We start from the raw sequence: 13,098 nt of genomic DNA on the forward strand, positions 1-13,098 counted from the left end.
CCTCTGGAGTATTCAGCCTGTTATTTAATCATATATAATCTTACATCATCCAACCTCTCCTAAAAAAAGAAGTTGAACGGTGAAAGGATTAAAGCAAGGGGCTCTTCTTACTATGCCTCACTCTGTTAGGCACAAAGAAGCATTTATTAAAAATCTGTCATTAAAAAGTAAAGATTAATGGATGTGAGAGGTAAAAAAGAACTAGGGAAACCAGTCTTCCTAATGCAGTGTTTCTTGGACCGTATGTGTATTAGTGTAAAAATCTGGATGAGTCGAGTTAAATGCAGACTTTGGATTATTTCACATAGTTAGACAGACGGGCTTTAACAAGTTATCCCTCTTTATTTTAGTCTGATGATTCTCAATGGGAAGAAAAGTAAAAGAAGAGAAAGGGAAACAAGAATCAGAATGCAAGTTCCTACAGAGGCTGATACCCTATGAGATACAGTCTCAGGAAAGTCACAGTTTCAGAACCACCTGGTTGGTATTGCAGAAGTTTCATGACTGAAAGTGTTAGGACTGGCTGAAAGTTTAACATCGGAGTGACTTTTCTCTATCTCAGGAAACTAGGCAACTGTCACAGTTCCTCACCCCAAGAGACCAGAAACCTGAATCAGATCAGCATCATAAGCCTGGTGTCCTAACTTATCACCAAGACAACAGAGCAACACCTTCAGACTTCTGAAGTCAGTTATTTCCAAATCACAACTCTAACACTTAAATTCTCAATCAGGTGGGAGAATAGGATAAAAAGACATATCTAGTAATAAAAAGTCCTCTTCCCATCCACCCAAATAACTACCTAAGATCATTCTGTCCCATAAAAATGTAAGCTCAGTATGAACAGAGATAAAACTAGGAAAGAAAGCACTCAACAGATTGGAGACTGGGAAAACTGTAGAACGTGTACCACGTTTAAACCAGAGTTCAGACAGAGGCCTCCAGGATAGCTCTAAGAAAAATCAATTTGTTTTCTAAATATTCTGCTTGAACTTCCCCTTGGTGCTTTACTTCAGCGAGACCGTAAGATAATCATATATCAAACAGCTAAAGAAAATAAGGAGATAATGAACTACTATGCATGCATGTCCTAATTTAGAACAATTTACAACTCTTACAAATTTAACTTTTATGTTAAAAACAAGTGGGGAAAAAAAGCCACATTAGTATATTTAAAAAAGAATGATGAAAGGGGAAATAAAATAGTTGACCCTTGAACAGTTAGGCTGTGTTAGGGGCATGGACACACTTTACAGTAAAAAATCTGAGTACAACGTGAAGAACCAGCCGCCTGCGTCAGAGGCGCCTCTGCAACTGCAGAGTCAACCAACTGCAGACCATGGGGTTCTGCGCGTGCTCAGTCGCTCAGTCGTGTCCAGCTCTGTGACCCTGTGGACTGTAGCCCGCCAGGCTCCTGTCCATGGGGATTCTGCAGCCAAGAACACCAGAGTGGGTTGCCACTTATGTCTCCTGCACTGATAGGCAGGTTCTTTACCACTAGCACCCCCTGGGAAGCCCACAGGAGTGACCCAGTAAGCATCCTGGAAATGTTGAATAATAGTTACCGGAGGAATCGTTGAACAGCTTAAAACACTACCCACAGAAGTAACACTCAAGGTTCTTGTTCTGTGTCGATTAGTATCTTCCATATTTTCTTCATCTCTAATAATAAAATAAAAATTTACCTAGTTAATTCTTAAGTTAATTATGCTTGATTAATTTATAGAATATTACTATCAATATTCTGAAATAAAGCCATTTCATTAAACTACCCCAAATCTAAAAGTTAAATTTTAGATCTTTTGCTATCTAAGCTGAGGCTGGTTCACAAATATGTGAAATTTGTCCAAAAAAAGATCTTACAAGAAAAATAATGTAATGGTAATTTTAATTGTACATTAACAAATAAGTACAGAAGTTTCAAAGTACCACAGAAAATTCATTTTAAGTATGTATACTAACAGCACACTTACTACATTTTTATTAGACTATACATTAATCAAACATACATTAGATGAATAATTATTTAAAAATACAAACAATTCATACATCTAAAACCTCATCAATTTATTATTTGAAAGTAATCATTTGAATTTTAAGGCAAAACTGCTTAAAACTGAATACATGTGGTAGCATCAAGTCAACGGTAGACAGAGTTATTTGAATTTTAATAATAAAAGTGATATTTGCTTTTATTCTGTGCATGAAAGTGAAAGTCGCTCAGCTGTATCTGACTCTTTGCGACCCCATGGACTATACAGTCCATGGGATTCTCCAGGCCAGAATACTGGAGTGAGTAGCCTTTCCCTTCTCCGGGGGATCTTCCCAACCCAGGGATCAAACCCAGGTCTCCCACATTGCGGGCAGATTTGTACCAGCTGAGCCACGCCCAAGAACACTGGAGTGGGTAGCCTATCCCTTCTCCAGCGGATCTTCTCGATCCAGGAATTGAACTGGGGTCTCCTGCATTGCAGGCGGATTCTTTACCAGCTGAGCTACCAAGGAAGCCCTAAAGGAACGTTGCACCCGAACAGGAACTTGAACCCTGCACCCTCAGATTAAAAGGATGCTCTACTGACTGAGCTATCTGCACATACCGATGCAGAATACAGCTGGCATGCCATTTGAAAAAAGTACTCATTTACCAGAATCAAAGAATAGGTCTCCAGATTAAAGTGAAAATACAATCAACAAAAACCTATACCTGAAAGGCCTGAATTCTTTGCTCAACGATGACAAGGCAATCAGATGAGGACACTCATCTTCATCCTCCTCAGGGCCCACTAGGATTCCACCTTGACCTGTCTCACCATCTTGCCTGGCGTCACGTTCACGTCTGTTCTCCCCGGAAAATTCACTTACAGAACTGTTTTCAACAACCTGCCCTTCTATTTCTTCTAAAGCTTGACTGAATTCAGTCAGTTCGAATCTGTGTGCATCAGCACTGTCCTCTGACAAACTCTCTTCCTTTATTTGCTCAAGGTTTTCAAATGACCTGCAACAGCAGTCAACTGATTCAGCTGCACAGTTCCGTCCACCTTCATTTTCTGATCTACAATCCCTGGCTCTTTCTGACATCTCTTCGTCAGAAAATGGGAAGTCAGATCTCTCCTCTGTTTCTGTATTTTTATCCTCTGGACCTGCTGGGTGAAGCAGTTCGTCGTCTGCCTGCATCTCCTTCGTGTAGCCGCTGGCAGAAACCTCTACGTCAAGAGAATCCTCCCTCCTAGGAAAAAAGAATGTTACGCATTTAGGAGAGAGAAAAAAATCCACCTGACATGGGCAAGTGTATTTAGTATTCGGATGAATCATGACTCTCAAATGAGTTTAACAGTTTATAGATTTTAAAGGTTTTTCTCTGGCTAAAAGGTAATACTTAAATCACTTAAGTACACAAATACAAAAGACATATGTTACTTGTCATTTAAGAATAAAAGGACTGCGAAGAGCAACAGATATTAGAAAAATTAGAGAAATTTCAGTGCATACTGACTTAATAAATTAACTTTCAGAGAGGGCTAACAATTTTAAGTTAGGTCAATCATCCCAAATCAGAAAACAGCATCTTAATTGAGCATATAAAATGAGAAAATTTGGCTGTGAGAATTATGTTCCATGAATCAATTAAAGATAGTTTCTATAGTGAATAAAGGAAAAACACATTTCTGATAAACACTTGACTATATTCCTTAAAAATGCGTTCTTCACAGAGCATCCACTATTGAATAAGAGTTCTTGAATTTATAAGAAACTATGTTCCTCTTCCAAATTCAGTAAGGTTAATGGACCACAGGGAAGCATAGTTTTTAAGTTTCATTTGTATATTACCAGCAGTGATACTGAACAATGATTATAATGTACCACAGGTCACTATTTGAAAAACTTTTAGATTAAAGCATTAACTTCTAAGTAAATAAATCAGGTATTTTAACAGAATTCTATCATTTTATCCAATACAGTGTACAAACCTTATATCACTAAAGGTTGGGAAAAGCTCACTTTCATAGCTGAAACGTTTCATGAAGAAATCTCTAATGCATTTCACATCTCTGTCAAAATACCTGCAAAAGCAAGAATCATTTTTTTTATACAGACTTTGTTGCTCATCTTTTTCCTTATTAGCCAATGACAACATCTCTGCTATTTGTTATGACACTCTTATCCTTACATGAAAGAGAAAAGGATGTTACTCAAAAGAAAAATAAATCAGTTGTCAGTATCTGAAAAACTAAAACTAAAAGCAGAGGAACTAACAAGGACTATAAGCTGTCAAGGGCACCCAGTTCCTACGGTTAGAATAAACCCAAGGTTCCCCCATACTGTGACAGATACACATACGAAACAAGGAAAAGATACAGGCCTGCAGTTTGGGGGCCAATTTCTACTTTTCAGTCTGTCTAGTTATAGTTCCCATCAGCTGTGTTCACTAGAACCTCTAGTCAACCGGGAAAGTTGAAGACAAAAACAGACTAGTGACTCAGAAGAAAAAGTTTGGGGACTAATGAATGTTATGGTTATATTATCTTTATTACCCATTAGCTAATATGCAGTAAACATCTATAAGAGATTAATAATGCTATGGCTTATAAATAATAATTTGAAGACACCTTACTCTGGGAGTAGAAGGACCTCTGAGTATCAGGGTGCTTTTTAGGTAACCATAAAATAGCAGGAACAGATTAAATTCTCTAGAAGGTGTCCAGAAAGGGAGAATTGAGAGACAGGATGACATGGAATTGAGAGAACAGGAGAAAAAATACTCAACCTTAATTTGATTATGCTCAATTGCATCATGGAATACAAACACATAAAGGAAAATGTTCTGTCATATTTCACAATTGGGCTTGTTTAGATGGTCAAGTAATGTGAGAAATAAGATTACCACAGTATATAAATCGATTCTGCCCTGTGTCAGGATGAGGTTTTACGTGAATTCCTTTCTCTTAACAAAATAAAAGCTAAAAATGATAGGAGGTAGTATCATTATCTGTCTGGTAACTGAGGTTTAGTATAAAGCCACAACTTTCATTAAGGCCATAAAAAATTATTAAATTATGCTGGGTGAAATCCTCTTGGAGGCAACTATGCAACAGAGAGAAAAGCAGAAAAAGGCAGAAAGGATGGTGTCCAGGGTCCTCCCTTCTGTGTCCCTACTGCTGAACAGGCTTTTGTTTTAAAAATTGGGGTTTTACCCCAAAGTTTGTTTGGATAGATAGTTCCATTGCTAAGAAAGCTTGACTTTTGCAAGTCTGTCAACTCACAAGAGTAATTCAAATTCTTTTGACGATTTATAAAAGTAAACAGTTTCTTCAGACTTCTAATAAACAATATTATTTTAATGAATAAATTAATTTTAAAACTGGATCAATGTGCATCCCCCCCCCCTTTAAAATACTGAGTAAGAAAAGTTCTTAGGTGGAAAGATCCTAGCACTTTGATATCCTTATCAGCCACTTCAAAACAGTTATTAACCCAAATGGCAGTATGACAAGGCTGAAAAGTTAAGAATAAATTAAAAAATGACTGCAGCACACATAAACACAGCCACGTCCAGAGTATACCATTCAGCATTGGGATGAGAAGTTGAAACCATCTGTGGAAAATCAATCATGGTAATGTGGTCATCTTCATCCAAAATGAGATTGAATTCATTGAAATCTCCATGAATCAGTCCGTGATTTGCAAGTTTAACAATTAGTTCCATAGCTTCATCATATACTGATGCAGGATCTTCAACATGGTGTATTTGACATCTGAAAGTATGGAAATGGTTCATTTGTCATCATTCAAAATTTTAATTAAAGCAAGCATGGGTGTATTTACATATAAATATTATTTCCATATCAAGCCTCTCTAGCCTCTCTTCATTCCTATCTGTATATAGACATAATACCTCTTATTTAAAAAAAAAAAAAAAAGCTACAACCCACTCCAATCTACATCTTCTTTCCACTATTATACACATTCTTTGTTCCACATTCTTTATAACCAAACTCCTCTAGTTGTGCTTTACCCAATTTTTTCCCTCCCATTCTAATGAACCCATTTCAAACAGGCTTTCATCCATCCTGCTCCAATAAAATAGCTCCTGTCAAAACTACCAATGACTTCCAAATGACTTGCCATATCCAATGGTCAGTTCTTGACTGTCATCATAATCTGGTCTATTAGCTAATCCCTTCCCGGTCTATGAAGCATATCCTTTCACTTGACCCTTGGCCTACTAACTCTTAAGGCTGTCCTCTTTCTGCACTGATCATTCCTTCTTAGTCTTTTTAGCTAGTTTTTCAGCCTTTCCCTGACTTATAAATTTTGGAGCTCCTCAAAGTCTAATCCTAAAACCTACTGTCTTAACCATTCTTGATCTCATTCACAGACTTCAATCTAGACTTTCCCTGAGCTTCTAGGCATCTCTAACTTACCATGTCCCCAAGTGAACCTCTGATTCTGCCCCACTCTCTAACTCCCAACTGTCTTCCTGCAGCCTTTCCCATTTCTATAACTGGCAACTTTATCCCTCTAAGTAATTCACTATTCAGGCCCCAGATCTTTATTTGCCACTTCCTTCTTATCAACATCTAATCTCAAACAAATCATGTAGGCCCTAACTGTAAAACTCATCCAGAATCTGACAATGTTCCCTCACCTTCACATCTACCATTCTGATCTAGACTACCATCATCTCTTTCAAGGATGGTGATAATCTCCTAACTTTTCTTCCTAATCCTGTCCTAGTCTTCCTTTAGTCTATTTTCAATACAGCAGCCAGAGTGATCCCATTACAGTATTAATCAGATCATATCTCTTCTCAATTCAAAACTCCTCCAATGGCAGAGAATTCCCTGGCAGTCAGTGGTTAGTACTGTCATTGCCACCAAAATAATCCTCCAATTGTTTCCTGTCTCAAACAAAATAGTCCCTGTAATATTGTCTCAATGGCAGTCATGTGAGGAAACAGAAGTGTATCAAAGCAACCTTAAAGTTACTCAATGTTGGGCTTCCCTGGTAGTCCTGGTAGATGGTAAAGAATCCACCTGCAATGCAGGAGATCTGGGTTCGATCCCTGTGTCAGGCAGATCCCCTGGAGAAGGGAATGGCAGCCCACTCCAGAATTCTTGCCTGGAGAATTCCACGGACAGAGGAGCCTGGCAAGCTATAGTCCATAGGGCTGCAAAGAGTCCGACATGACTGAGCAACTAACACTTCCTTTCTTTCATATTTAAATATATATCTACCACAATAATCCGCTGCCTCTCCGATCTCATCACTCACAATTTTCTCCCTGACTCACTCAGCTCCAGCCACAGTGGCTCCTCACTGTTCCCTGAACATAAAGGTATGCTCCCATCTCAGGACTTTTGCTCTTTTCTCTGCCTAGAATGTACTTAGATATCTGCACCATTTCTTCTTTCGCTTCTTTCAGGATTCTGCTGAAAAGTCCCTTTACCAATGAGAACTCTTCTGATCATCCCAGCCTTCCACATCCATCTCAGTATTTCTTGTCCCACTTACCCTACTTTATTTTTATCCATAGCATTCACCACTCTCTGATGTATCATATAATTCCTTGTTCACCTATTTATTGCAAGTTTCCTTTCATCAGAACGTAAGCTCTGTGAGGACAGGGACTTTGTTTATTGCGGTGCCTTGAACAGTGCTTGGCACACACTAGATTGTTAATAAAAATCCACATTGTCAGAATGAAACTGAGTTTTCAATTTGCCTTTAAGTCTACTGCTTTTTGTTAATTTCTAACCTCCCCGAAGTCATACTGCATTTAGTGAAAAAAACTTATTTAAAAAAAACTGAACCTTACAACTATTTATTAGAACTCATGGTTTTAAGAATAATAAATACTTACAGAGGATAGCCACTTATGAGTTCCATGACCACTGCATGGCGATTATAATCAATTGGCTTTGGAACTGGAAATTTCCTTTCATACAATGCCTAAAATATAGCAAAACAGGTAAAAAGTAATGAAGAGGTCATTAATTTTTAGGGAACAATAAAGTTAAGTGTACCTGTCCAAAACCAGGGGGGGGAAAAAATCATAACCTTCACAAAATTATAGTTAACACATGATTATGTATGGCTTATTCACAGCACAGGATGAGCTGTACATAAAAATAAAATTGGAAATCAGTTTTGCAATTCATTTTTTTTTAACCAAACATTCATTTATTGAACATTTACCAAATATACATTGTGCTATGGTTACAAAAGTGAGTGTGAAAATGTCTCTGCCTTCAAGAAGTTTAGTCTCTTAGGATATGTATGTCCTCTTCTATTTTGTAAGTTTCTGTCATTTACTGGAATGTGCTTAAAGAATTCAAATGGAAATAAATTGTGTTTTAGGAAATACTGTCTTCTGGTGTATCAAGAAATGAAATATTTCAGGACACTGGACATTTTACTTTATAGAGCACTGACTTTTCTCTTCAGACCACAGTATCAATCTATCGTGTGACAAAGAGTCACTGTGGTCACAGACACCGGTAGTATGAGTCAAATGTTACTACCTACCATTCATAAATTCATTTTTCTCCCTATGCTTCACTTTTCCTATCCTACTGCTTTCAAAGTCGTGTTGTTATTACTTCCTTCAAAATATCTTGGTTTTCTGTATTCTGCCATTTGGAATGCTGCCATTTCTAACAGGGCTTTGTCATTGTTACCCCAACCACATCAACAATGGTTCTAGCTCTGCACACCAAACCTTTCTTCAGTGTACCAGTACCAACTAAGATGCGTGTGTCAATGCTCCATTTTAAAAAAACCTACAACGCTGTAAACATTGATTTCAGTCTGAATAATTTTTCCTAGTTTTCAAAACTCTTTAATCCACTTAATCCAGTCCTAGTTCTCTTCAATACTCTGTCCAATAAACACTCTAGAGTGCGGTCGTACAGCCACCTCAGTGACTGTTACCATACACCCATGGCTCACGCTCACATCCATGTCTTGGTCATTCTGGCTTCTTTGGAAAAGTATACTGTCTTGTCTTTTCCTTATAGACAAATCATATGAACTCCCATTCAAGAAACCTCCTTCTACTCTATGTATTCTACTCTACAGAAGTTTCTCTAAACTCAACATGATTTGACATTTAAACTGTTTTTTACTCTATTTTTTAATTGAAGGGTAATTGCTTTACAGAATTTTGTTTTCTCTCAAACATCAAGAATCAGCCGTAGGTACACCCCTGTCCCCTTCCCTCCCTCCAATCTCCCTCGCCATCCCACCCTTCTGGATTGTTACAGAGCTCCTGTTTGAGTTCCTTGAGACACACAGCAAATTCCCACCTGGCTATTTACTTTACATATGGTAATGTAAGTTTCCAAGTTACTCCCTCCATGCATCTCACCCCCTCCTTCCTCCCCTTTCCCTAGTCTGTAAGTCTGTTCTCTATGTCTGTTTCTCCATTGCTGCCCTGCAAATAAATTCATCAGCACCATCTTTCTAGAATCCATATATATGCATTAGTATATGACATTTGTATCTCTCTTTCTGACTTACTTCACTCTGTAATAGGCTCCAGGTGTGTGTTTATGTTACCTTCCTAATTTTAAGACAGACTGTTACTCCTTTGGTATTCACTGTTCACTTCCACCCTCCTTCTCCTACGCTGCAAAATCCTTAACAGAGAGGCAGGCACATAGCCGACACTCAGTGTATGCTTAACAGGGTTACTTTTATGAGGCTGTCTACTCTTTCCTATCCTCCTCAGACAGGAACTGAACTACTTCCCACTCCCCAGTGACTGTCTGCTTGGTTGTATATTTTTTATTTTTAAATCCAAATGGTTTTGGATTTGAGCCTTGGCGGCTCACAAGTATATAACAACTTTAACTAATGTCACAGTGGTTTAGCCCTGTGCCATAACCCTTAAGTTAAAGCTCAATTTTACTTTTATTTGGGAAAAGAGGGAATAAACTTACGAAACATATTTATGTACAACCAGACTCTATTCCTGTATCTTCCTATAAACACACCAAGAAAACATTTAATATCGTTTGGGGGAAATGTGTAACAATTCCTACCAAACTGCTTACTCACATTACTGATGAGTAATGGTTTGTGGTCACAGGACATAAACCATTGGTATAAGACAAAAAACAGAGTATGTATGATATTAGTAGCACTTCTTTATACTGCCTTGAGGATTCTTCCCTCATGATACAGGTCATACAACTCTTAATAATTCAAAAATTTTTTAAAGTTATAACAAATAAATCCTACTGGAGAGAATAATAAAAATGCAGTTACTTTTTAATTTACTAGTGAAGACAATTAACTTGGTTATTTTTAAAGATATTTAATAAATCTATATGAACTTATTTTGAAAGGTTAAAGGTTAAAAACTAAGATTTTTACCATTTCTAATATACATACAAATTCATAAATTAACATTTATTCCATTGCGGGGAAAAAATAGTAGTCAACTATCTGAGACACTAAGGTCTCCAAAGAAGGTAACTATCTGATGTTTTTAACTAGAGACAGACATACATATATACACTGAACAGATATACATTCACACACACACATTTATATCATTAATTATTTTAGGCTACTCTACCTTGTTAACATTGCTGCATAAAAATTGCCTTTATGCATTTATAACAGCTAAAAACACCTTTGCATAGAAGGAAACCACCAGAAAAACAAATAACAGAAATAGTCAAAACAGTTCAAAGTGACTGTAAGGACTGTGACAGGCAGTAGGGAGATATGGAGGCCACGGACTGATGCGTGTCACTACAGCCTTTTAACTACACATACTGTTTGGTTAATAATTTAAAATTGATTAAAAGTACCTTCATATAAGCAAATTCTTTCATGGCAGAGAGACGAGATAAATAAAGCCAAGACATGTTATGCCTGTGTTTATGGTAATCACGCTTGTTTTTCAGATTTCGAAAGGAGGTTCTTCCCAGTCTGTGAAGCTTTAATGCAAACTGCTGCCCTTCTTCATTTGCAACGATGTAAATATCTAAAATCAAAATTTTAAAAGGATAATTATATTTTTATTCCAGTAAGTTTAATCAATTCTAATTTTCTAACTTTGATTTTAGTTGTACCAAATTTTATCTTTCTTAATAACTCGAAATACTTATTCAGCAAAATATTTTTATTTTAGTTTAGTTACAATTCAAAGTGATGACATGTATTAATACCTACTACAAAGAAAACAGGGGAGCAAAGTTATTGCTTCCAAAGCAAAAGTTATTGCTTCCAAAGGTATTTAATGCTCAATTCAATTTAGTGGGAATACATCTAATTGTTCTTTAGTGTCCTACATGTATGAGAACGTTGACGTTCACTCTTGCCATCTTGTTTGACCACATCCAATTTGCCTTGATTCATGGACCTAACATTCCAGGTTCCTATGCAATATTGCTCTTTACAGCACCGGCCTTGCTTCTATCACCAGTCACATCCACAGCTGGGTATGGTTTTTGCTTTGGCTCCATCCCTTCATTCTTTCTGGAGTTATTTCTCCACTGATCTCCCGTAGCATATTGGGCACCTGCTGACCTCGGGAGTTCCTCTTTCAGTATACTATCATTTTGCCTTTTCATACTGCTCATGGGGTTCTCAAGACAAGAATACTTAAGTGGTTTGCCATTCCCTTCTCCAGTGGACCACATTCTGACCATGCCATCAAGGTCAACAAGAGTTCGAAATGCAGTACTTGGATGCAATCTCAAAAATGACAGAATGATCTCTGTTCATTTCCAAGGCAAACCATTCAATATCACAGTAATCCAAGTCTATGCCCCAACCAGTAACGCTGAAGAAGCTGAAGTTGAACGGTTCTATGAAGACCTACAAGACCTTTTAGAACTAACACCCAAAAAAGATGTCCTTTTCATTATAGGGGACTGGAATGCAAAAGTAGGAAGTCAAGAAACACCTGGAGTAGCAGGCAAATTTGGCCTTGGAATACGGAATAAAGCAGGGCAAAGGCTAATAGAGTTTGGCCAAGAAAATGCACTTGTCATAGCAAACGCCCTCTTCCAACAACACAAGAGAAGACTCTATACATGGACATTACCAGATGGTCAACACCGAAATCAGACTGATTATATTCTTTGCAGCCAAAGATGGAGAAGCTCTATACAGTCAACAAAAACAAGACCAGGAGCTGACTGTGGCTCAGATCATGAACTCCTTATTACCACATTCAGACTTAAATTGAAGAAAGTAGGGAAAACCACTAGACCATTCAGGTATGACCTAAATCAAATCCCTTATGATTATACAGTGGAAGTGAGAAATAGATTTAAGGGCCTAGATCTGATAGATAGAGTGCCTGATGAACTATGGACTGAGGTTCGTGACAGAGTACAGGAGACAGGGATCAAGATCATCCCCATGGCAAAGAAATGCAAAAAAGCAAAATGGCTGTCTGGGGAGGCCTTACAAATAGCTGTGAAAAGAAGAGAAGTGAAAAGCAAAGGAGAAAAGGAAAGATATAAGCATCTGAATGCAGAGTTCCAAAGAATAGCAAGAAGAGATAAGAAAGCCTTTCTCAGCGCTCAATGCAAAGAAATAGAGGAAAACAACAGAATGGGAAAGACTAGAGATCTCTTCAAGAAAATGAGAGATATCAAGGGAACATTTCATGCAAAGATGGGCTCGATAAAGGACAGAAATGGTATGGACCTAATAGAAGCAGAAGATATTAAGAAGAGGTGGTAGGAATATACAGAAGAACTGTATAAAACAGATCTTCATGACCCAGATAATCACGATAGTGTGATCACTCACCTAGAGCCAGATATCCTGGAATGTGAAGTCAAGTGGGCCTTAGAAAGCATCACTACAAACAAAGCTAGTGGAGGTGATGGAATTCCAGTTGAGCTATTTCAAATCCTGAAAGATGATGCTGTGAAAGTGCTGCACTCAGTATGCCAGCAAATTTGGAAAACTCAGCAGTGGCCACAGGACTGGAAAAGGTCAGTTTTCATTCCAATCCCAAAGAAAGGCAATGCCAAAGAATGCTCAAACTACTGCACAGTTGTACTCATCTCACATGCTAGTAAAGTAATGCTCAAAATTCTCCAACCAGGCTTCAGCAATACGTGAACC

At 37.7% G+C, this 13,098-nt stretch overlaps 1 protein-coding gene across 1 annotated transcript in view; it reads right to left on the reverse strand.

Annotated features, from left to right (window-relative positions):
- RIOK2 (RIO kinase 2) overlaps nt 1–13,098 on the reverse strand; it is a 21,899-nt gene that overhangs the window by 1,092 nt on the left and 7,709 nt on the right. The window contains exons 4-9 of the mRNA XM_010831963.1: nt 10,821–10,996; nt 7,862–7,950; nt 5,562–5,753; nt 3,969–4,061; nt 2,705–3,226; nt 1,566–1,662 (exon numbers count right to left, since the gene is read on the reverse strand). Of these exons, the coding sequence (XP_010830265.1) occupies nt 1,566–1,662; nt 2,705–3,226; nt 3,969–4,061; nt 5,562–5,753; nt 7,862–7,950; nt 10,821–10,996 (1,169 nt within the window). The remainder of the gene's footprint in view (nt 1–1,565; nt 1,663–2,704; nt 3,227–3,968; nt 4,062–5,561; nt 5,754–7,861; nt 7,951–10,820; nt 10,997–13,098) is intronic.

Source organism: Bison bison, unplaced genomic scaffold (genome assembly GCF_000754665.1).
Source record: "Bison bison bison isolate TAMUID 2011002044 unplaced genomic scaffold, Bison_UMD1.0 scf7180017864533, whole genome shotgun sequence".
Taxonomy (NCBI): Eukaryota; Metazoa; Chordata; class Mammalia; order Artiodactyla; family Bovidae; genus Bison; species Bison bison.